The 23,564-nt window shown below is 47.3% G+C and overlaps 1 protein-coding gene across 4 annotated transcripts in view; it reads right to left on the bottom strand.

Moving 5' to 3' along the window:
• The window catches only part of HABP2 (hyaluronan binding protein 2), a 32,408-nt gene extending 10,044 nt beyond the window's left edge, over window positions 1-22,364 (bottom strand). For 2 of the 4 annotated variants that reach the window (XM_054205092.1, XM_054205090.1), the window contains exons 1-12: window positions 22,210-22,364; window positions 13,400-13,436; window positions 7,831-7,956; window positions 6,605-6,715; window positions 6,033-6,149; window positions 5,528-5,647; window positions 4,337-4,508; window positions 3,882-3,976; window positions 3,507-3,753; window positions 2,487-2,629; window positions 1,996-2,130; window positions 342-487 (exon numbers count right to left, since the gene is read on the bottom strand). In XM_054205092.1, the coding sequence (XP_054061067.1) occupies window positions 342-487; window positions 1,996-2,130; window positions 2,487-2,629; window positions 3,507-3,753; window positions 3,882-3,976; window positions 4,337-4,508; window positions 5,528-5,647; window positions 6,033-6,149; window positions 6,605-6,715; window positions 7,831-7,956; window positions 13,400-13,436; window positions 22,210-22,278 (1,518 nt within the window). In that variant the 5' untranslated portion in view covers window positions 22,279-22,364. Of the gene's footprint in view, window positions 1-341; window positions 488-597; window positions 620-1,995; window positions 2,131-2,486; window positions 2,630-3,506; window positions 3,754-3,881; window positions 3,977-4,336; window positions 4,509-5,527; window positions 5,648-6,032; window positions 6,150-6,604; window positions 6,716-7,830; window positions 7,957-13,399; window positions 13,437-22,209 lie in introns of those variants that run through there. The other 2 variants (XM_054205093.1, XM_054205094.1) reach the window with 2 other exon arrangements.
• Window positions 22,365-23,564: the final 1,200 nt, after the last annotated feature.

Here is a 23,564-nt window from a genome sequence, read left to right as displayed (position 1 = left end):
GATAGTGAAAATCAGATTAGAATTGGTGCTCATGGCAGAGGCCATAATAAAACCGAGAGAAAAAAGGCAAGTTTTCAGGTTGTGATGACAAACTGCCTCAGAAACTAAACTTCCCAGGCTAGTCTGTAGCTTCCATAGATCTGCCCATGGCTGACAGTGACGACAACAGCCCTAGGGATCTACGTCTCAAACTGTACTGAAGAAAGACGATGGCTGTTGAAACACACTGGTGGGAGAAACAGATACACGTGCAGCACCCTGCACCCTGCCAAAGCTATTACTCTGCTCAGCCTGACTATTACACAAAAAATTAGTGTTCAAATACAGAAAAAGCAACAGACCTGACAAGAATCAGCTCCAGGTCTCCGAAGATTTCCTGCACAAAACATGCTTTCATCCAGTACGTGATCATATGCTCTGGGTGCGTTGCATTTCGTTTGCGAAATCAGCTTGACATTGGCATCTAACAGCTGACGGGAGAGCTCATCTACGGGATGTGCACCAAAAAAATGGAGTCACCTTCCTCCCAATCCTGTTACAGGTTGTCTTTGTTCAAAATAGGAGCTCGCTTGCCATTTGGATGGGAAGGGGGAAGAGCAGGGGGGATGCATGGGCTAGCCTGGGAAGAAAAGAAGTGTCTGTCGGAAATGACAAGGGTTAGAGTTGGAGCGTGGAAGCTTCGCTCAGGACACCTGAGTTGTTGCCTGAACAAAAACAAAGTCAAGAGTTTGGTTCCGATCAGCTCTACCCGGGTAATCCTGCTTTTCAAAGGTGCTGGTTGTCTGCAGCTCCCACGGGTCCCAACGGGACTTCGAGCTGCTCAGCACTTCTCAGGCTGGTGCCATTAGATGTTTTAACACGCAGGCTAATGAAACAGATGAAAACTGAAAATCATACAATATTTAAGGGCAATGATTAATTATAGTGAATCTAAAGACATAACTTGACATCTAAAGGCAAAAGCCAGAATTTCAAAGCATTACATCTGTAGATAATTAAAGGTGGTTTATAAGTTTGGTTCTGCTTGAGTTTCAGGAAATATTCCATTTCTGCAGTGACTTCCTGAAATGCTAATAATAGCTCTGCTCAAAGAAGGAGCCATCTAGTTTGAACACGTACAGGGTACTTGATATTCTTTGTTGGGGGAAAAAAAAAAAAATTTCCCCGTACCCTTTTTAAGAGAGACTTTTTATTTGGAACTTTTAAAAAATGTCCATTAAATTCTGTTGGTGCATTCTGATCAAATGAACACGCTTGTCTCTTGTGGACTTCAATGAGAGTTACATCAGAAGGGAGAATTTGGTCCTACGTATCGTATCAGGCTGTATCAGTCACAAAGCACTAGGACACCCACTGCAGCCTCCGTGACACATTTTCCTTCTGCTGCTTTACAGCAACACATCAATCAGAACATGAGACAATGCATTTTTCAGAAAATTGCCATTATCTTTTTTTAAGCATAGTAATTTCTCCCCTTAGGATTTACCGCGGGCAAGAAAGGTTTTGGATAGAGCTGGTTGAACTTGAAAAGCTTTGGATTTTTTTTTTTTTTTATTTTTCAGCGCATCTGAAGATCCAGATGCTGCTTCTGAAAAGCTTTATCTGACCCAATGGGCTGGAAAACCATGTGAAAGTTCCCATCTTTCTTGGTCCTGTCTTGAAACACACAAACTATACAATAGCCTCTCTCTTGATACCGTCTTGCTTCTGTTTCTGGCTTCAGATGAAACCATGACATGGTATGTCAGATGGCAAGCAAAAAAAAATGTGTCGTGGCCTTTTTCAGAACTCTGAAAGGTTTGGTTGGTCTAGCAGTTGGAGATTTCTGCTAATGAGTAATTTCCATAGCCCGGTTTAGCCGTCCTTAGCTTTGAATTCCATGTCTTGGTTTCACTAAGTGCCTAGGTCCACATTTGGGTCTGGCAATTGCTACAGAACATACAAGCCCACCTTGCCGCAGAAGTACCCAGCAAAATCCAGCTAGCCCATAAATACCTGTCTCTGTCGCGCCCCATCCCGAAATGAAGCAGTCAGTCCCAGTGGGAAAGACGAAATCAGGCAGACACGCTGTTTTCACATACTTCGTTTCCACTGCACACTGACCGTCAACCGGCTTCAGTTTAAGTAGTGCTGGAGGGAAGATAAACAACAACAGAAAGGATTTGTAGCTGATTTTAATCCCTAACCACCATCACCACTCGGTGACCCCCTCTGCAAAGCTGCATATCCCTGACATGCTATTTGAACTACGTGCTGGACCGGTCCCTATTTTTTTGCCCCCCTCCACCCGCCCCAGCCAGGGACTTCTGCCTACTCATTACAATTCACATCCCAAAGATTCAAATGTCTCTAAACCACAATTTGGCCTAATTATTTCCAGGATATATTCTCCATGGGAATTTTACATTGATTTTCGTTGGAGAGAGGCGCTTCAAACAACTGGGGTTGGAGGTGAGCCACATGAATATTCAACAAAAGGGATTTACCGATGTCGTTGTGTGGGACACCGTCCTTCTGTCTGTATTTGTGATGCACAATGATCTTCTCCACATCAAATATTTGCTCTTGGTGCTCTCTCTTCTTGAGGTCCTGCTTTCCAAGGGCTACTTGGAGATCTTCTGCTGGTTGTCTGCCGAAAAAAAGAAAAATAAAGGAAATTACATACAGACATTGTCTATTAGTGGTGGTGAAAATCTGCATCTTTAGTATCTAGAACTCAAGATATTGCTTCCTCTTGTGGAGTATGGCCAGAAGATTCCCTAAGATCATTATAGGAAGGCTTAGTCAGGGAAGCGGTGGTGTTGGACAATCCATGTGCTCTTAACTTGTTGCAGTCATGAAATAAAACGATATAAAGCTGCACAAATACTCTTTTCTTTGCATTTTGGGGCAGAGTAGCAGCGTGCACACAGTCTGTTTCTGTGGCTGTGCTGATGAGTCCCGGAGCCATGGCAGTACCATTGCTTGCCATTCTCTGGGTCTGCTCAAAATCATCTGTGCTGGAATGATCTCTGGTGTGTAACTTATTAATTTCCAAGGATAGTGGTTTCCAACCTGTTCAATGAAGGAAATGTCGTATTCTGAGCTAGCAGGCTCATAAACAATTGAAAGTGAAAAGCATGTTCTGGCTGTTCTGGAGATCATAATTGTGATGCTGGAGATCATAATTGTGATGTTGCTTATGGTCCCCAGAAGTTTTCATGGAGTCCTTCTTTCATACATTGCAAAGCTTTGTTACATTCCTCCTCTTTTCCTCTCAAACAACTATTTTAGCTCATTTTAGGGGCGTGGGGGGCAAGTTTAATTTGTTATTCCAGCAAGAACCGATTTTAAGTATACGTATATTTTCATGTATGTGCTCAATTTTTCACATATATGTTTTCCTTTCAATTCGATTCCCAGCAATCATTTGGATGGCAAATAATTGGGATTCCAAACTATCTTTAATAACCATCCTGATTTTTATATCCTGGTTTATCTACCCTAGGCATAGGGCATGCACCTACTCAATGCAGTGCGCAGCAGTAAGAACCCAGCATGCTTTAATTAGCACTCCACCACAGAAATGTCTGCTCCTCTTTGAAGTCTTTATCTGCAGAGATGCCATCCAGGGATGTTTGCCAGCTGTAGTCTTGGCTCCACCATAGATCCTCGAGAGCGTTCTTTGAATTTCTGGTTGTCCGCATATTTTGAACATTTCATTTGATCCAGGTGAGTCTGTTGGGCTGTCTGTTGGCCATGGGCTCTCTTCAGCTGCGTCGGAAGAGACAGCAGATGTATAACGCCGAGATAATAGCAGACAGCAGGAGTTAAGTAACAGGGGTCACCTGCTGCTCTGGGCCCCCCACACGCTGCCAAACAGCTCACTTCTAATTCTTTACCTGTTCTTGAGCAGGGTGAAACGTCACAGAAGTCCCATTCCACTTTGTGATTTTTTCTGATGTAGCACCAGGGTTTTTCATCCTCATCAGGATTCCTGAAGGGAAAAGTTGAGAGCATCAGCCCACACGAATGGGGAAATCTCCAGGATGCTTAGGGGAGCAGCCTCATGCTGCCACATGAGAGCCAAACTTCCAAAGATACTCTTTCATAAGATTTGCCAAAGAAGATGAATGAGAGAAGGGAGTGGGGCTTCTGCCATTTTACTATCCCCGTACCTATCTTAACCGTAAGAAAAATGAGGAACTGATTCAGGGAAAGGAGGGCTGCTTCTGGGAGCCTCACATCAGTACAATGACTTAGGGAACGTACCTTGAGCATCCTGGTATTTTTTAGACAGGCAGTGTCTAGAAAGATGTGAGATCAGACCTATACATTTGCTTCTTCAAAATATTACCTGCAGAAGTTATGTTCACCGATGCCATAAGAGTCAGCGTCCTCCATAAAGGCATTAATCGGGTGGTTCAAGAGAACATGGGAATTCCAGTGCAGGCAGGTCTTGCCATTCGCTGCTTGGTTCACTCTTCCTCTGTACGTAGAGGAGTCCTCTTCATAACAATCATCCGGTTCTGTAGGAAGACAATGCTGATATGAAAATGACTTTTGTGTTGTTTCTTGCCCAAAGTGGTTCCTTTTCCTTCCCTTCCTTGCCCTACATTCATTTTATGGAGGATCAGAAGGACCTACTGGGTCATATAATATTATATATAATAATATACTGGGTCAATACATATAATAAGTATCCCTTATCCAACATAGGCCAGAAATAAGGGTCATGTCCCAACATCTGTCCAGTTTAAAGCTTGATTGACTTCAAATGCTGAAACCTCTTCGCATGGTAAGGACCTAGCAGCCAAGAGGTGTCTTAATGCTAAAGCAGAACCTCTCCTATCAGTGGCCTGGGCAAGGCCAAATGGTATTGGCAGGATTAGACAGAAGTGGGCACAGAGCCGCTATCATGCTCAGGCAAGGGGTGTGCCAAAAGGAAGGTTGTGGGGTTGTGAACCTAACCTGTAAGTGAAATGGAAGAAAAGTCAACTGAAATGTGGAGCACGTAGTGGTACATGGAGTTCGAAGCACAATCAACTTTTAAACAAGAAAGAAACTGTTCTCCTTGGAAACCTGTGTGGGGAGTGGTGCCCATGGTGGTGCGGCAGAGGCAGAAGGCTCTCCATGCAGCCTGGGGTGATCTCATGCCCTTGGCCATCCGTCCATGTGTCAAGTGGCTGTCCCCCAAGCCTGGGAAGTCACAGGCAGCTGGACATGAATCTTCACTACATCAGCTTTTGGGTGTTTAAGGAAAGCCTGACATTCCTTCTCCTATGGGAAACCTGTGCTTCCTCATTATGTACCAGTGGGGCCTTGTTGAAGCACATTCAGAAAACATCAGTATGGGAACTGCTTTTGCTGGTGGTGGCTGCAGAAGTCAGCCTCTTCCTCTGACACTCTCCCCGAGGAGGTCGGTGCCCTGGGCGCAGTCAGGTACTTGGTGTGATGACGGCATCAATCAGTCTGACTGCAGGGCGAGGGCAGCCCTTGGCTGTCTGGAGGCTTCACCCCTACCCTCTCCCCTGGAGCTGTGACATACCGATCTCACAGAATCTCCCTCTGAAAGCTTCAGGGCACTTGCAGGTGAATTTTGATCTGATTCTGTGCCGTATGCAGATACCTCCATTTTTGCATGGGTTTGGTCTGCACGGTGAAGATGCTGTCAAGGTGGAAAACACAGAAGAGCCTTGTCACTCTGCTGAACGCTACACAGCCACTCGCATGCCCGATGGAAAGTGATGAGAGCTCCCACTTAGCTTGTCGGCTTCAAGTCCTTATGAACTCTTGAAAAACACCGGGGGTGTCACCAGTGAGTGAACCACCACCCTGTAAATCAAGCATGGCTCATCACTGACCAGCCCCACAGGTGGGAGCCATAGAAGACTCGGGCTGGATGACCAGGGCAGGACCACCCTCTGCGGTGGGCTGCGTGTAGTCTCCCAGTGCTGGCCATCTGCGGTGAGGTGACCTCGCCCTGCCGTTCCCACCACAGTTCGCCCAGCGCCCCGCTAAGCGGGAGCCTTTTCTGATGGGGCCGCGCTCACCTCGTTGGCAGTCAGGTGGTTTGTAGGGGTGATCGCAGACGCACTGGAAATAAGGTGGGGTTAACGTAATCAGGCATTCTCCCCTGCGGCACCTCTTCTCCAGACACACGTCCTTCACTGTGGAAAACAGAGGCATGAGGTGCTTCATCAGTGTCGGTGTGCGCAGGAGAGCCATGCCCTCGCAGGGGTCGTGGGGAGAAGTGCTTTCTCCCAACGCCCTGAGGAGGCTTTCACCTGGCTGGTGTGGATGTGGGAGTTCCCTTCTTGTTCACAGTGGCTGTGGCAAAAAATCTGCCGGACCAACGAGCAGCTCACCCCCGCTCACCTGGCAGGGGACGGGGGAGCACTTTCTGCACACCTGAAGTCTGTTTTACTGGATGCCACTTCAGAGGGACTTTGGTCTGGGCGAGAGCTAAGTTGAGACCTGTGAACGTGACTGCGGTGGGCTGTCAAAACCCTCACCCCAGCCAACAGTGGGTTTATAAATCCCTGTGTTTGCTTCCACTGGCCGAGCTGTAACAGTAACATCAGTTGCCAAAATAGGGAGTATCAGTTAGCGGCAGAGCCATTACCTTTCTCGCACGTAGTCCCAGCGTATGGCTCAGGGCAGAGACAGCTGAAGCTGCTTCCTCTGTTTTCACACCTACCGTCGTTCTTGCAGGGGTTGGACGAGCAGGGGTCTGCTGGGGTAAGGACGGACATCTTTCAGTTTTACTTTCAGCTTCTCCACCTCCATCACCTGCTTTTTCTCCTTGCGTTTTCTGACTGCGGGAGGCTGCCTGCCTGACCGCAGCAGCCCATGTAACAGGTACCGCATTTACACATCAGCTCAGCAGCCACAGAATTGCTGCAGAGCCTAGTGCGAGCTGCAACAGCTCACGGCTTTGGGTCTGGAGCGCCTCAGCTCCCTTCGCCGTGTCCACGATGGAGCTGTAATGGGGCAGGTCCCTTCCTTTGCTCTGGGCCAGGTTTGCCTCTATGGCAGTGGCAGAAGCAGCCTTAAGAGCCAGAGCTGGCCCTGGGCATCTGCCTCCATGCATTTAGCGTGGAGGGATCTGGGTTTGGCATTGCCCTGGTTGCAACGTGGCACTAAGTCTCCCCTGGAAAAGCCACCCACCACCATTATACTGTATAATACCCCGGGGTGGCTATTGCTGCAAGGGAGCCGGCAGCCGCGGGGAGTCACTTGGGTGCTGCTCCCCACACCACGCTCAACCTCCCCCCTCCACTCCAGGCTGCCAGGAGCAATTGGTTGGCGTTGGGGGCCGCCACATCCCAGCTCTGCTTTCTTTGTACCAGGGGATAACCCCGGGGGATGTTACAGGCAACTTCCCCGTCTCTCCGTTTGTGTTCCCTGAGCAATCTCAAGGATCCTTTCCTGCTCTCCAGAAGTTTGGCAAAACAGAAAAAGAAAAGAAATGAAAAAAACCAACTCTGCAACTGAGAAAAAAAAGAAAAAAAAAAGGAAACCTGCTCTACATTTGGTTCCCAGCATAAATACAGAACATATATCCCATGAAAACAGCAATTACATCTTACAGTGTCTATAGACAAATAAGCCTGTGCTTTTTTGTAGTAGCAATCAGAAATGTTCTGCATGATCAGAATCCATCCTGTGAAACCCAGAGATAAAACACAGGCTCCTTACAAGAGAAATACAAAGGAGAACACTGCAAACAATCCTCCTAACTCATCCCTTTGATGCAGGCATTTCGAGAGCAGGCTGGCAGCCGAGGCTGCAAGCGCAGGGTTGGGATTTTACCCCTTCCTCGCCTCCCTGCCCACCCCTCCGAGGTACCTTTTCCGGTATCGCTGTAGCCAAAAAATGCCTCAAACCAGTCAGGGTCCTCTGAGGGCTGCTGGAAGATGGGGTCCTGCTCCGGTTGCGTGTACTCATCATAGTACTCGTAGTTGTCAGCCTCGTCTGCAGGGAGGGGTGAGAAGAAGGTGGAAGAACAGAGGAATTAAAAGTGCTAGAAGGGGAGAAGGTATCATAGAATCATAGAATGGTTTGGGTTGGAAGGGACCTTAAAGATCATCTAGTTCCAACCCCTTTCCATGGGCAGGGACATCTCCCATTAGATCAGGTTGCTCAGAGCCCCGTCCAGCCTGGCCTTGAAAACTTCCAGGGATGGGGCTTCCACCACCTCGTATGAAAGAAGTTATTCCCTGGGATGGACAATCCTTTTCTCCTTGAGCTCGTGTGGGACGTCAGTGGGTCCAGAGCTCACACCATATTGAGGATCAAAGGTACCGGTCAGCTCTTCCTTGGCGTGGGCAGAGCTCACCCAGTGCCCGGCACGGCCACCCCTGAGCACCGCTGGCCCCACGTCCGCCTTGTCCCCCTCCTGCAGGGCTCAGGAGCTCCTGTGGTGGCAACCGGGACACCCTGGAGGGGACACGGCTGGGGGCTCTGCAGGCATGGGCGTGAGCCCCCTGTGCGGTGCCACAGCCAGCGGGGATGCTGATGGCTGTTGCCGGCACAGTAAGAAAAGGAGATTTGGATCCCTGCAAGAAGAAGAGGTTTTCTTTGTCCAGCTGCTTTGATCCCCAGCAGCATCACCCCTGCTGCAGTGCGAGGCATGACCTTCACTGGCAGGCGGGTGCCTGCTGCGTGCGGGGACGCAGAAACCCACTTGGAGGGAAATCGGTGGGGAGCGAGGGCCCAAGGCACCTGCAGACCGACGTGGCTCCCCGTCCACAAAAGCCCTGTGGAGGACGGAGGGCCCGGGGCAGCGGACACGTGCTGAAGAGCCCATCCTGGCCGCAGCCCGGCCTGCAGCCTCCCAGCAGACCCAACGTCCTCCCCGCAGCCCGGCGCCCGCGGGGCCCGCAGCTTTGCCAGCCCACGTTTTGGGGGGTCCGGTTGATTAAAGTGGGCTGGCAGCTCCTCGCACAGGTACGGCTGCTGCCGGTGGAAGCCACGCTGGTGTTTCAAAGACAAGCTATGGTAATGAGCAAAGCTAAGCTACGTACAGAGACATTTTAAAAAGCTCTCCCCTAGGGCCGGACCGATGGCCCCATGGATAATGCTCTGCCTTGAACTGATTATCGACTGCATTATCTTAGTTTTCTCTCCTCATTCATTCGCTTGCAGCCTTTATCTTTATTCTTTCTTTGCTTCTGGAAAAAAAAAAAAAAAAGAAATTCCACTTTTGTACAATGGGTGTTTTATATTTCATATTAAAATAGAACAGTCTTTTTTTCTTTTTTTTTTCCTACATGCCAACTCTCGTTTCTCACCAAAAAAAAAAAAAAAAAAAGAGGAAAGTTTCACCTCATTTATTGCTATGTCAAGTCAAGACTCCTTTTCCTCAGCTCATTATTTCCACAGGAGCTGAGTCTCGACAGTGTGCAAGTGTTGCAGAAGTGTGTGCCTTGCTGAGGAACAGAAGGATCTCGCTGGAAGATAAGGACATTGTCTACAGCGAACAAAATTAAATTTAATGTGATGTAGTTAAGAAAGGAAAACAAAAAGAGGGTTTTGCCTGAAATGCAGCCTGCAAGCTCGCTTTGTCGGAGGGGGGATTTTGCAAACGGACTTGAGTTTGAGGGAATTGTCTGAAGGAGTCTGATATTGTTTCCCCTGTTTATTTTCAAAATCTTAGTGGGGAATGTTGGCTTTTATTTCACAGATGCTTTAAAGAAGCATTCTGAGGGATGGGGTAGCCCTTTGTATAGGAAAGGTATACCTGTTAAAAGTTAGGAAGGATGAACAGGGGAGTTACGGCTGCCAAAAGCAGGCTGCAAACACGCCCAGCATGCTTTACTGAGGCCAGTGGGGACTCTCTTGAGTCGACAGAGGAAAAAGAAGTGCTCTGAATGAGCACAAACAGCTAAGCCATTGTAGAAGCATCTACCATGATTTTTAAACCAACTGCTCAGTGTAAGTAAGTATGGTGTTAAGAAATGACAATACTTGCACTTCATTTTGTTACATTGGCATCACTTCTTAGCAATGGATTTATTAACAACACTTCTGAAATTACTTGTTGACCCATTATGGACTATTTTAGGTGTATCTCTGCGGTAAAACCCAAGCTGACCAGGATGCAATTCATGTTTTGCAGGATGTCTGCTTCTGACAGCTCTGCGAGGTGGAGGACCACAAACCTCTGTTTGTCCTGAGGGGGCAGATGACCCCCGGGCAGTTTTGGGACAGGCTAATGCACACCTGAGGCCAGGCTGGCACCCAGCACCCCTCAAGGAGGCCACTTTCAGGTGGCCAGGGCTGAGGATGAGTGGGCGGCACCAAGCAACCCCCTCATGGGATGGCAATTACCATTAAGTGAAACTTTATGGCCAAGCCGTGGAGCTAAGGGCACGTGTGGAAAGGGCTCAGAAAACATCAGCAAACCCTTTTGGGTACCTTGGCCCTCCGTGTGGGCCAGGGAGCTGAGCTGCCTGGCCAGGACACCAGCCAAGCTGATGTGGGAGTGCGGCCGACCTGAGAAATCACCAGTGTCCCTCCTTTCTCCACCAATATCCCTCTTTATGAAGCCATGGAAGAGAAAGTGCTTCTACAGGTCACGCGAGTGATGCTTCCCATCTCCCAGCTACTCCGTGTCCTCCCCAGCTGCACGAAGCAGTGAAAAACAAAGAGCAGAGAACCCTGACTTGGGTACGTGACATCCAACTAAAAGATGTCTCCTTATTTATCATTGCTTCGACACTAAATAACTATTTGGCTTCCACATCTCTTGTTTAAGAAGTGCTCCCATTCCATTTTTTTAATTATTCATGACGAGCCATAGGTTTAGTAAAGCAAAAACAACACTTTTTTTTATCTGAGCACATAATTAACGCACAAAGTCTGATACACCGGTTGATTTAAACATATTACTAAATCAGAGTGTTCATTCTTTGTAAGTGCTGGAAAACCTTAACATGCTTAAAAAAAGCAGTGATCTGACATTTGTCACTGAAATGTGACTATTACATGAAATTAAATTAGACATCCTGCATGCAAATTTTCAAAGAATAACTTTCCTCTGTGTAGTACAAAAAAATCCCCCCATAATTGATAGGCAGAGATTGACTTTTAAAGCTTCAAATCAGCTTTGAGGTCTGGGTGATCTTTTAAACTGCTCAAGCTTTCATCTGCAGTTTTTCACATTGCCAAGAGCTGTCAATCAAGCGATGGATTTCTGATCAATATCCCCTTGTTCATTAGCTTACACGGGCTCTCTGTTAAGGAGAGAACAGATATCCCAACACCAGCAGTCACACTGTTTTCAAAACCTTCGCTGGATCAAGTCATGACTAATGTTCCGAGTGGGAAAGTGATGCATTAGGATGCCATCGAGTGCCCTGAATTGCGAGGTAACTTTGTTGGACTGCAGTTGTCAAGATGAGTGATGTACAAAGTTAAAGTCTATTGCCAACACACATCAAGAGCGCCAGAAAGTACCCAGCGTTTATTCAAGCTCTCTGAACCTCTGGGGATGGACTGAAATCTGGCCTGATTTAAGCAGGATGAGTTTTCCTGCCACCTTTCTAAATACTTTTTGTGTCCCGCTCTGAGAATAATGCCGTGGGGTTTTTTATGAGGCTGAAATCCTGACTGTATTTTAAATAACGAGTTGTCCCCCATTAAATTCTGCGGAGACGAGACCTCACAGTATTTCCTCCTTTCCACCCGGGCCGTGGCTGGGAGTATCTGTGGCTTCAGAAAGAAATTGCAAAAGAAGAGTGAGAGCGGCAAGCCTTTCAAATAGCTTTGTGGCTCTTGCTTAAAAGAAGTTTTGCGGTGCCTTTTCCTTAGAGGGACGGGCGCTGAAGGAGGGGGGGCTCGCAGGAGGATGGGGAGCAGGAGATAGCAGGGACAGCGGAGGGACAGAGGTAAGGACCATAAAGCAAAGGGAGGGGGAATGAATTAAGAAACTGTGAAAGCTCCGCCACTGCAAAGCAAACCAGCCGGTTTGCACGAGGCTGGGGCGTAGAGCCCGCAGCCGGGGCAGAGCTCTGTGGTCAAGTACTTGCAGAAGCTAAATGCCGAGCGCAGGTGCACGAATGATTTGGAAATTTGTTTTCCATACACATCGCGTTAGAAGAGCAGCATCGATCTGGGGAGAGAAGCAGGGCTGCACAAGCTACCAGGCTGCTGGACTCGCAGGTTTGACCTAGAAGCCAAACCGCTACTGGAATGAACAGGACTGTGGCTAAATAGTGACTGCATAGTAAAAACCACAATCTTTTTTTTTGCAGGAAAAGGAGTAAATTTAATTTAATACTCTATTAGCTATAAATTATAAACTCAGATCTAAGAGCCACTGAAATCAAGAAAAGGAGGACCAGGTCTTAACCTGCAAAAATACTAAACTTAGCAATAAAACCATAATCCTCTGCGTGGACTAAATAGGCTGCAAAAGGATGTAAAAATCCTCACAGACTATCTACAGATCCTTACACAACATTCATCACAGATTTTCTCTTATCAACATCTCAGTGCTACCTAATTTTCAATGATTTTTACTTGCATGAGCTTGTAAACACTTTTTGAACTTCCTTGCACGTAGGAGAAAACCTTGTGGAAATAAGTTCCACAGTTAGTTGTATGCTGCAAGGCAATGTTACCCTTCATTTATTTGACCTCCAATTTGCGTGCACAGATAGACTCTTTGCTTATCCTTCTGTGAGGTTTGCAGCCCAGCACCATGACTTCTCCAGCGCGCGACCCACCGTGTCACCCATGGGTCCCCAAAGCTGTGCTGAGCACATGAAGCCACAGAGCGGCCAAAAAGTCCTGGCTTGGAGCAGAGCTGTGAGTTGCAGATGGGGTCTAGGAGCACCCCATGATGGGTTGCAAACTGGTGCTGCTGGTCTGCCTCTGGTTTGGGCTCCAGCCTGCCAGACACGCTCCTGGCTGGGACTCGATGCAGCATTGCCTCGTGCACCGACAGAGCACACGTGGAGGTCTGAAAGGGCTCACCATATCATAGAATCATAGAATATGTTGGGTTGGAAGGGGCCTTTAAAGGTCATCTAGTCCAACCCCCCTGCAGTGAGCAGGGACATCTTCAACTAGATCAGGTTACTCAGAGCCTCATCAAGCCTGCTCTTGAATGTCTGCAGGGATGGGGCCTCCACCACCTCTCTGGGCAACCTGTTCCAGTGCCTCACCATCCTCATTGTAAAGAACTTCCTAAACTCTCATCTAAACCTACCCTGCTCTAGTTTAAAACCATATGACTCGTCCAAAGACAGACTTTCTACTTAATCACAAGCCTTATTCTAAGCTCAGCAAAGCCACACATGAAGTTAGTAAAATTCAGCGCTGGGCACTAGCGAAAGGTTTTGATGGACCAGGTCACCAGCCTCTCAGTTTTGTATGCAGAAGTTAAAATAAAGAAATCGAAACCACTTACCATTCAGCAGGTCAGCCAGGAAGAAGAAATGGGAAGCCTGCACGAGATAAAAAAAGGGCAGAGGGTCAGTTTCTGGGAAAACAAAAGCCGGTTTACGGCACAAAGTTTCTGTTTGCCCCCAGAGCTGAACATCCAGATAAGCTCTCTACCCACTTTGGGGCTACCTGGGATGGGTTTTAAGAGCTCTTTCAAAAGAGTAAAAAAAAGTCTTAAAATGTCCACTGCTCCCAACAACCCGTGTGGAAGCTCTGGCTTTTCCGAGCATCCAGCCCAAGCTGCGGGCCTGGTGTGCTTTGGGAAAAACCTGTCCTGAACGAGTTAAATTGCCGCTTTGCTTATTAAGCGGCCACGGACTGACTATTTGTCTAACTTCTGTGAGATGTGGGCAGAGGCCACGCTCCAGCCAGCTGCCAAAGCCAGTCGCTGGACGTGCTCCGGTTGGGCAGAGCGGAGGTCGCGCAGCGCGACACGGCCCGGGAACCTGCTCCTGGTGCAGCCGGTGGGATCTGGACCTCCGAGTTGGAAGGCTGTCAACAACCTTTGGATGGAGGAGAACATTTCTGGCTCTTCCCATGAGGAAATGCCATGTGTTCGACCTCCGACGCGGGGCTCCAGCCTTTCCTGTTTGGCTCACGATCAAGGGCAAGCAACAAAAGGGAACAGAAGAAGGAAAACAGCTTTCAGCCTCTGAGGAGCGTGAGCGAGGCTGGTCTGAACAGGGACGCACCGACTCCACACCGGGATGCATCCCCCGCCTGAAGAAGATCTCAGCTCGCTTTCCCCCTTGCTCTAAATCCCAGGATTACCTGCCTGGAAGGAGAATACGTGTGCTAACAGCGGGTGTAAAGAAGGAGATTTAGAGCTGCTATTCTTCATCCCTCACACGATTTGTCAGAAGAAAACGTATTTCCAAACAATTTAACACTCCTAATCAAGACAGCATATACACACACACACTCTCCCACATGATTATGTGCACCTCTGCATTGCTACAGACACAATTAACTGTAAATATACACCCTGTTTAGTTGTGCAATATATATGGAAACGGTATATAGAAGGAAGAGATTCTCAGCTAACGCTGGTTGTGACTAAGAACGAATGAATCAGAAGCAATGAATAAGAAACAGGACAAAAAAAGCTCGGAATTCACGTTTGCGAATATTATCTGGAATGTATAAATGAGTTTCTGCTGCAGGCATATTTGCGTCCCTCTTGCGTTTGAGCCGGGGAGAACAGAGGCTCCAGCGCTCCCCTTCCCACCGCCTTTAATGAGAGCGATGTCCCCCGCTCCGCTCAGCGGAGCCCCTTTCCAGGTGCACTGAAGTGGGCCACACACACACACACACACACGCGCGCGCGCGACTAAATCCTTTGCAGCTGGAAGGACACACACACACAGGCTCGCGCGATTGCCCCCCCCGAATGAGAGCAGCGCTGAGGGTAAATGAGAAGGCTGTAAAAGCTCTGCCCTGGGTGTACATGCTTCCTGAGCGCGGGTACGGGGCCCGTCAGATCCTTTGCCAGACCCCAAAGGAGACTGCAGAAGGAAAAGGTCTAATTGCTCCGCTTACAATTAGTGGTAGCATTCATCCAGAAACACAGACCAAAACAAACCCTGCAAGTGTGCTCCTTTCTTTTGGAGGAATGGAGGCAACAAAGCACGGTAGTAGGATGAAGCAGGAAATATTTCAGCTCCCTCCCCGGCTCTCCGCCATGCCCCGTTGCGCTGTTTTGCCTGAGGGGGCTGGAAAGGGTTTTGGGGCAGAAGGGTTTGACTTCAGCGAGGTTGCTAAACCTTCCCTGCACTCGGGACAGCCCTTGGCACCACAGGGGAATGCCAGAGGGTTCCAGCCCATGCTGAGCGAGGTGCAGGACGTGATGGCATCCCGCTTTTCTGTGCCTCAGTTTCCCCTGGCTGTAGAGCAGAGACGATAGTCTCACAACGCCCAAGGGGATGGCTCACACGCCAAGAAAAGAAGAAAGATGAGAGACTTAGCGCTTTGCTACACTGCTTTCTCTTCCTGGTTACCCACCTACCCCTGCCGCCCAAGCACTCCTCCACGGGCAGAGCTGACTGCAAAAGGGCAGATACCCTAAACTCCCTCTCGCCATAAACTGATGCCCTAGAAAATGCACAGGTTTCCAGTAACATCCTTCAGAGCAGGCAGTGGCTTGTCCTCCAGGGTGGCCAAGTCCCAAATTTTGATTCCCACTTTTGGACGAAAGCCTCTACCCACTGCCGGGGGACAAAAGTTACTGGAAACAAAATCTCCTGGAGCACCCAGCACAGAGTCCAAGAATTAAACCCAGTCATCTTCATCGTAAGGCTCCAGTGTCCTGTTTTGTCCCGGGGCTTTTCCCCCTCATGTGCCTGTCGCAAGCTGCAGCAGCAGAGACACAGGGGACAAAACCCGAGGCAGAGCTGACCTCTCGGCACGGAGGCTTTTCTCCTCCATTCTGATGTCCACTGGACCATCCACAAGACCACACAGGTCTTGAAGCATTTTCACTCCCGCTAGCCAGCACAGGGACAGATTTCAGTGTTTTGGCTCCCTGCATGAAGCTTTCCATGGTGGTGTCCCACCTCCAAGCCCCTTCTGCTGGCTTGAGCTTGTCTTTTCCTCCATGCCATGAGGGCTTGCGGGAGGTAGGATGGGGGATGTGGGAGCCCACCTTTTCTTCCCTGCCTTGAGGGGCTGCGGCAGGTGGGATGGAGGGATGAGGGATGTAGGATCTCACCCTTTCTTCCCTGCCTTGAGGGGCTGCGGGAGGCGGGATGGAGGGATGAGGGATGTAGGATCTCACCCTTTCTTCCCTTCCTTGAGGGGCTGCAGGAGGTGGGATGGGGGACGTGGGATGGGGGATGTGGGATGCAGAGGTGGGGGGGGCACAGGGTGGGGGGTCCACGAGGGGGCTGGAAGTGGAGGGGGCTGCAGGAGGGGGTGCAGGCAGGGGGTGCAGGTAGGGGCAGCGAAGGCAGGGCCTCCTGCCTGCCGTGCCGTATTGCTCATGGCCAGCAGAGGAGGATCTTGTCCTTCCGACGAGGTGCAATCCTGAGCCCAGCCAGGAGCAGGATTCAAACAAAAGGAGGAGGATGGGGGGGAGAGGAGAAATTAGGCTGTGGGGCTGGTTTCACCAAACAGTCTCCTTGCTGCAGCTCGACACCGATACTTTGTGTGCTCTCTCTAGAGGGGATAAAATCGCTGGATCCTGTTCATAGCAGGTCCGCAGAGACGGGGGATGAAGATGGAAGAATTTGCAGAGAGCAATTTTGCATTTTATTACTTTAGGCTCATAAAAAAGAACCACTGCAAAAAAAAAAAATATCTGGGAGAGACATTTGATAGGGGTACCGGTGCATTGCTGAGTGTGGAGCCGATTGCATTCATAGGGCTCCTCGAAAGAATGGTGGAAGCACGGCTAAAATTCAAAATATCCTAATTTCACCTGACCTTTGTTGTCGTCATCATTGTAATGATTAAGCACTTCACTAAAGCTTCGTTTCTCCAAAGAACCATCAAAACTTTGCTAATTAGGCTTTGTACCAAGGTTAAACGCTGCAGATAGATGATACTCTCAATTTTTTCCATTTCAACTCCTCAAGAAAGAGAGACTAATGAAATGTAATGGATTTCAAACAGTAATGCCAGAACCGCGAGCTTTCTTGGTCTCAGGACAGAATCCCATGGCTCTTTCACAGACAAAAATGTCCAGTTACTCTCTGGCGATTCCTTCTGAATAAAGCCAGGAAGATTTGACCCCAAATTCAAGGGAAATTATTTATAGCTGCCAAGGGCATTCTGCAGCTGAACTGTTGGTTGTGTCTTGGGTACATTTGCTAGCCTTTATTACAATCAAAATGAATAATTAAAACACAAAAGCAGGTGGAGAAACAGGCAGCACAAAGGTGACAACCCAGGGTTAGGCTGTGAATTTACCTGTGTGCAAAACAGAAGTATTTCCAGAGAAAACCGTGTAGCTACTCAAGCTGGCTTGACAGATGAGCAGAGGGATGGAAACTACCAACTGCACGTACACACACCTGGCAACAAAGCACTACAGCAGTTCACGCATTAAACTGCGTTGGTAGGAACTGGCCTATTCACTTAATTGCACTAAGTTGTGCAAATTATCCTGCAACTTGCCGTGAAGCGGCCTCTACAGCAGCAAAACAAATATTGCCCCTTTCGTTTGTTCTTCTGTGCAGTCACAGCTTCGCAGCCGAGAAGGAGGTGGGATGGGGATGAACTGGAGAAGGAGGATGGATATTTGATCAACTTCCATCCACGGCTGACATAAGGCATGAAGGAGCCACGAGGGCAGACACAACTACTGCCTTTTCGTAGTGAACCCCTTGATCCTGCTGACAGCTCTCAGTGGGAACCTTTGTCTGGGCTTCTCGCCAAAGGAGGAGGGAATCGACAGTTCTGATGCTCTTACAATCGGCCAGATTTTTGCCTGCAACCATCTTGGGTAGTGACAGTCTTTGAACTTCAAGGGAAAGTGGCTTTTCCAGCAATGACATTGTATTTCTCAGCCAAGGCCATGGTTGCAGTATAATGAAAGCAGGGCACATTATCATCTGGAGCACACATGCAACACATGTTGTATTTTTAGCCTGGGAAACCATTCTCTGAAAAGATTCCACCAAAACCTCTGAGTTCTTCAGCTCTCTGCTAGCAAGGCATCTCCTGCCTCCAGACTGAACCGCAACGTGTGCCTCAGAGTAAATGACATGTCCCTTATTGACTGGTCCCAGGGTACCCAGAGAAGTTTACATTTAAAGTCTTTATTTTGCTGATTATTTAGTTGTGAACCTTTCCCATGGCTGCACCTGATACAGAAACCACAGGGATCCAGGAAAAAAGCAAGAGCCCTCGGAGGCGCTGCTGAAACCAGCTCGGTTCTCTGCACAGGAGTTACCCGCTCCTGTTTTCCGAGGGATCAAAGTTTCCAGATTAATCTTTGCACCGTGAGAGATGGCCTGGTAGCAGCTGGCTGTTTTTAAAGGATGAGGTGTGGATGAGGTGCGCTTGTGCTCCCAGGTGGAAAACGGGGTCAGCCTTGGCTGCCACAACCAGGAGAAGCTACAAATTCTGTTTCATGGGGGCAGCAGGAGCCAGCCTTGTCGCAGCAACGCGAGTGCGCTGGGCTATCAAACGCTTTTGCAGCCGGTGCCGGGAATGCAGGTTATACTGCTAGACTTAGAGCTTATGCAAAGTCATTAAGTCCCTTTAGTTACACGGGATATCAACCTGCACGCTTCAGGGCATAAGCTGATTGCCTTGGGGGGCCAGCCAGGAACGCTTCCCTCTCCGCTGGCGCGGTGCACAATTAGCTGGGGGCGCTCCCAGGGCTTTGCCGCTTTCCTGCTGCAGCAGGCAAATTTAGGCGAGCGCCGCAGAAGGGCATCACACCTGATGGGCCGCAAATTGAGACGGGCTTGACAGGATTCAGGGCTCTTTGCAGCCATCGGTGCGCGACGCAGCGGAGCATAAAGCCCTCGCGTGAGAGGTGCCACACCAGACAGTGGGTGAGGGCAGCAGACATGGGAGTTTTCTACAGGAATAGATCTGTTGGTGGGTAGAAAAAGATGTCAGACAGAGTTGACTTCGGGACACCCTAAAACATTGGTCTCCAAGCACCTGAGGCAAGGAAAGACCTGTACTGCTGGTAACAGCTTCGTATCTGCTGCGGGCCAGCTAGGAGAGAGGCACCAAGGATAAGTTTTCTGTGCCATTGTTTGATCTTAATGGGATACTTTATCCCATTAAATCCTTCCCTTTCCACTACTAAGTGCACTTGGTTATTGGACTGGGCATGGCTAGTGACTTCAAAACACTTTCCATCACAACTAAGCGCATCACTTTTTTGAAGTTCCAAAATATTTAGTGAAGAGCCACCTCTGCTGCTCTGACTCCTGCATTTCTTCCTCTCTGCTGCCAGGGGTGCTGAGTTTGGAAGGAACAATAATGCAACAAAAAAAAGCCTAACCTGAACACCTGTTGATTGAAAAATCACCTTCTTTATTTTTATTTTTTTTTTTTGTGGACATATGCTGAAACACTTTAGAGCGTTGTTAAATGGGAGCTGCAACCTGGTGTATGAGCAGCTCCATCACTGGAGTGTTGTGGGACCTGAACTGGTCTCACCTTGTTGCAGAATTTTCTAGCCCAACTCAGCACGATGTTTAAGCACACCATTTTGATCTACGTGTATTTCAGAGGAAGTTGCTCCAATACGAGAACAGGTCAGGGAGGACAGGCAGCTGAATGGCTGTGTCACCATGTCAATACAACCTGCTGCAGCAGAGCCCCTCAGATTTCTTTTTGGCAAAGTAAGGAATACTTAACAATGCAGCACCTTATGGCAGGCACACTTCTACTAAGGATCTTGCTGAGCAGAAGCATATTGATTTCTCTAAAAGTTCTGGTTCACACATGCTGATGTGTGTGTTAGCAAGGATGTACTGTAATTAGAAAAAATGAAAACAACAAACCCAACCTGAGAAGACCTGCCATCTCTGAAGACAATCTTTGGTGCAGTTGCATCATATATGCTAAAATAAAGGACCAAATTTTGTTCTCGCTTGCAGCTGTCATGCAGCTTCCTGCCTTTTAGGGAAATAGTTCGGATTCATGAAGGTGAAATCAGTTTCTTTTCAGGTAATGTGAAAGAACAGAATGGAAATTCTTGCCTTAAGATCCTGCTCCAAACCCACCAGATCCATGAATGTCCGATTGCTTTCCTTTTCTGACTAAGTCAAAATATGAGCTACTGCCTAAAACTTCATTTGACTTCTGCTTTCACCAATAACATTTATTAATCAGTGTTACTTATAAAAACTCCTAAAACCAGATTTGAATAAAAATGAGAATGATGAAGATGATAGTTCTGGGAAAGGATGGAAATCGGAATTTAAGAGTGTTTTCCACGGTTTCAGAGAAGTGCAAAGTCCATTCTTTTTTCATTCAAACTGTTTCAGTGTAACTTTTTCTTTGGAACAAATCATTAAGGCAAAAATGTCCTCTTATAACATGTTTGTCATGCAATGGTCACGTCACGACAACTCATTCCCCTTTTTTTTTTTTTCTGGGATCCATGCCAAGCACTAAGCCAGAAAACCTTGTTATATTAATTATGAAGAAAAAACATGTTTTATTAAAAACTAGCCTGCTGAATATTCTGTCGTGCTGCTTTTCAGTGACAGCAGAATTGCTGTTGCATTTTAGCAATGTTAATGAATTTTCAGGGGCGGGGGGAGATATACACTACGTTTTCCACAGCAATATTTGGAGCAAACTCAGATTAGGATTGTCAAAGCTAATGAATCAATCTAACTCTTAGGACTAGCTAGGAAAAGTCTGTGCAAGACTCCATGTTGTCTAAGGCTGCACCTACATCTTCCTCACTGAGTGCGAATTAACACAACTGATTCGTTATGAGCTTATTTATGTTAGATTGGGTTCTAATGTCTGTAACACTGGCATTGGACTGCCCTAGAACTGGTCCTCCCAGTAAGCTGCCAAGTGTGCCAGTGGATCAAGTATGCCATATCCACTGCTGTCAGCAGACAGATACACTAATTAACAAATACCCTATTGTGTTGTGAAAATCACGGATCGTAAATTCATGGAGCTCTTCAACAAGATCTATAACCCATTAAAACCCTTTACTATATATTTTTCCCAAAGGACTCAATTTAAACATGACAACATCTGAAATTTCAGTCACTACAAACCTGCACGCATAGAAACCGTCATTACGAAAGCTGAAGTTTAAAAGAACCTCAGATTCCTTCATATGAAAATTCACTTGGTTGCAGTGCTTGGAGGAACCTAAGACATGTTTTTAAAACTGACTTTTGACTTTGCTTTGTTTAAAAATCATTCTCTTGGTCTTCTTTAAACAGGAGATAGAATCATAGAATCATAGAATTGTTTAGGTTGGAAGGGACCTTTCAGATCATCGAGTCCAACCATCAACCTGACACTGCCAAGTCCACCATTAAACCATGTCCCTCAGCACCACGTCTACCTGCCTTTTAAATGCCTCCAGGGATGGTGATTCCACCACTTCCCTGGGCAGCCTGTTCCAATGCTTGATAACCCTTTCAGTGAAGAAACTTTTCCTAATATCCAATCTAAACAGCCCCTGGCGTAATTTTAGGCTGCTTCGTCTTGTCCTATCGCTTGTTACTTGGGAGAAGAGACCCAAGTAACTTCACTACAACCTCCTTTCGGGTAGTTGTAGAGAGCGATAAGGTCTCCCCTGAGATTTGGGAAAGTATATCAAGCTCTGTTGGATCAGGGCCGTGGCCATCTCTAGCTGTGTTGAATATTTTGCCGTTAACCTTCCTTCCCTGTTAGCGGCAATGTAATTCACCCGGCCAAAACATATGGCCAGGGCAAGTTTTACCTTTGACGAAAGAGCGTGCAAAACTACCGAGCCAGTGCATATCCCTGGCTGTTTAATCTTTGTATCTAGTCCCTTCAGCATGAAGATGAGCAGCCCAGTGGTTTGGAGCATCTCTCAGCACCCAGGGCCGGGGGAACGACTGCACTCTCCACCGCACACCCTTCGGCGCGGGGTGGCCACACCGAGCCCACCCAGATGTGCTATTACTTGTCACTGGAGATATCTGCTCCAAAAAACCATGAGGCTTCCCACTTGTGCAGCATTTGCTTGGGTGTCTCACTGTCCTGGAATGCTGACACTCAGCTAAATGCTCCAGCTGCCCTGGAAGGGCTCAGCAAGGAGCAGAGCTGGCACATGGCAAGAAAAGTAATATATAAAAACATACTCACGCACAAATGTGTGTTCCCTAGGAGAATGAGCAGTGGAAGAGCCTGAAGGGTCAAAGCACTGTTAACCATCCTTACGCTCTTTTTTTCTTGAAATTAGCTTTTTCTTCTTGCCTACTTTTTTTTCAGACCAGCCACAATCATTCGAGGGTGAGCTAACTCAGTGCAAATAATTAACTGTGCTTCAAATATTGTTTAATGTTCAACAGATTGCCCTGATCAAACAAGTGCGTCCTGTCCAGATGATCACTACATTGACCGCTGGTAAGTGTTTCAAATCAGTAAGTATCAAAGATAGGAATAGCATAAATTAACACTGAAACAAAGGATTTTCCTTGTATTAGAATGATTTTTCAACTATTATTGTCAATTGAAAAGAAGTACGAATCAGAATTACTTCTCTTCCTTCCACCTGAAAAAATTGTGAGACATAATTATAGAAGAGAAGATTTTTATAAACATGGAAGTATGCTTTTCATTATTTTCTAAATTTCAGACACCCAGGTCCATCTTCACAAGTGCTTGTCCACAAATGTGAGTAACCCCCAGTCTCCAGAAGCTGGAGCATCTGTAACAGAAGAAATCACGGTATTCTTGCAAGAATAAACAACTCTCTATTTCGGAAATGCTGACAAATTTTTACTGATCGTCTCTTGTTTGTGCTACATATTACAAAAACAAGTGAATATTCTTTCTCCCAGATAGTTTAGAGCCTGAGTAGGAAAAAGGAAGAGGGCGATGGAAATGCAGTGTTTTCACATCATAGCCCAAATTCCCAAGGAAGTCCCTAGCAATATGTTTTCTCGATGGTTATAAAACAGTTAAATAGAACAGTCCTGAGCACATTACGCAACACCAGGAGGAAAAAGAATAAGGTTGTCTGCTCAGGAGGACCTGAATAGCGTACAGGAAATAAAATGGATGCGTGGGGTGTCCAAATGCTGAAATATGATGAAAAAAAACAGTGAAATTGCAAGGGCCTCATCATTTCCCATATTGGTAAATATTTCTCTGAGATTCTGGTGAAAAAGATAAAATGTGAGCACTTGATAACAGACTCTGTGACAAGTGCTGCAATTTGTGTGTCCGGGAACCTTATCTCTGATGATTCCTCACTCCGGAGCCTGAACATCCTAAAGGAGATTTTATATATCAAAAAATACACAAAGAATTTAGGTATGCTAATTATGCCACATGTGCATAATTTAAGCAGGTGCCTACAAGCAAAACGTGTTTGAGATTTAGTATGTTGGTGGCCACACATACAAATTTAAGAGATTCCAGATTCTTTAACTAGTTAGAAAGACAGCAAGATAAAAGGAGTTAGATAACGCACGACTTTATGTAATGTGTCCTTG

The sequence above is a fragment of the Rissa tridactyla genome, chromosome 6 (assembly GCF_028500815.1).
Source record: "Rissa tridactyla isolate bRisTri1 chromosome 6, bRisTri1.patW.cur.20221130, whole genome shotgun sequence".
Classification (NCBI taxonomy): domain Eukaryota; kingdom Metazoa; phylum Chordata; class Aves; order Charadriiformes; family Laridae; genus Rissa; species Rissa tridactyla.
This window is presented reverse-complemented; position numbering and strand designations above follow the sequence as displayed.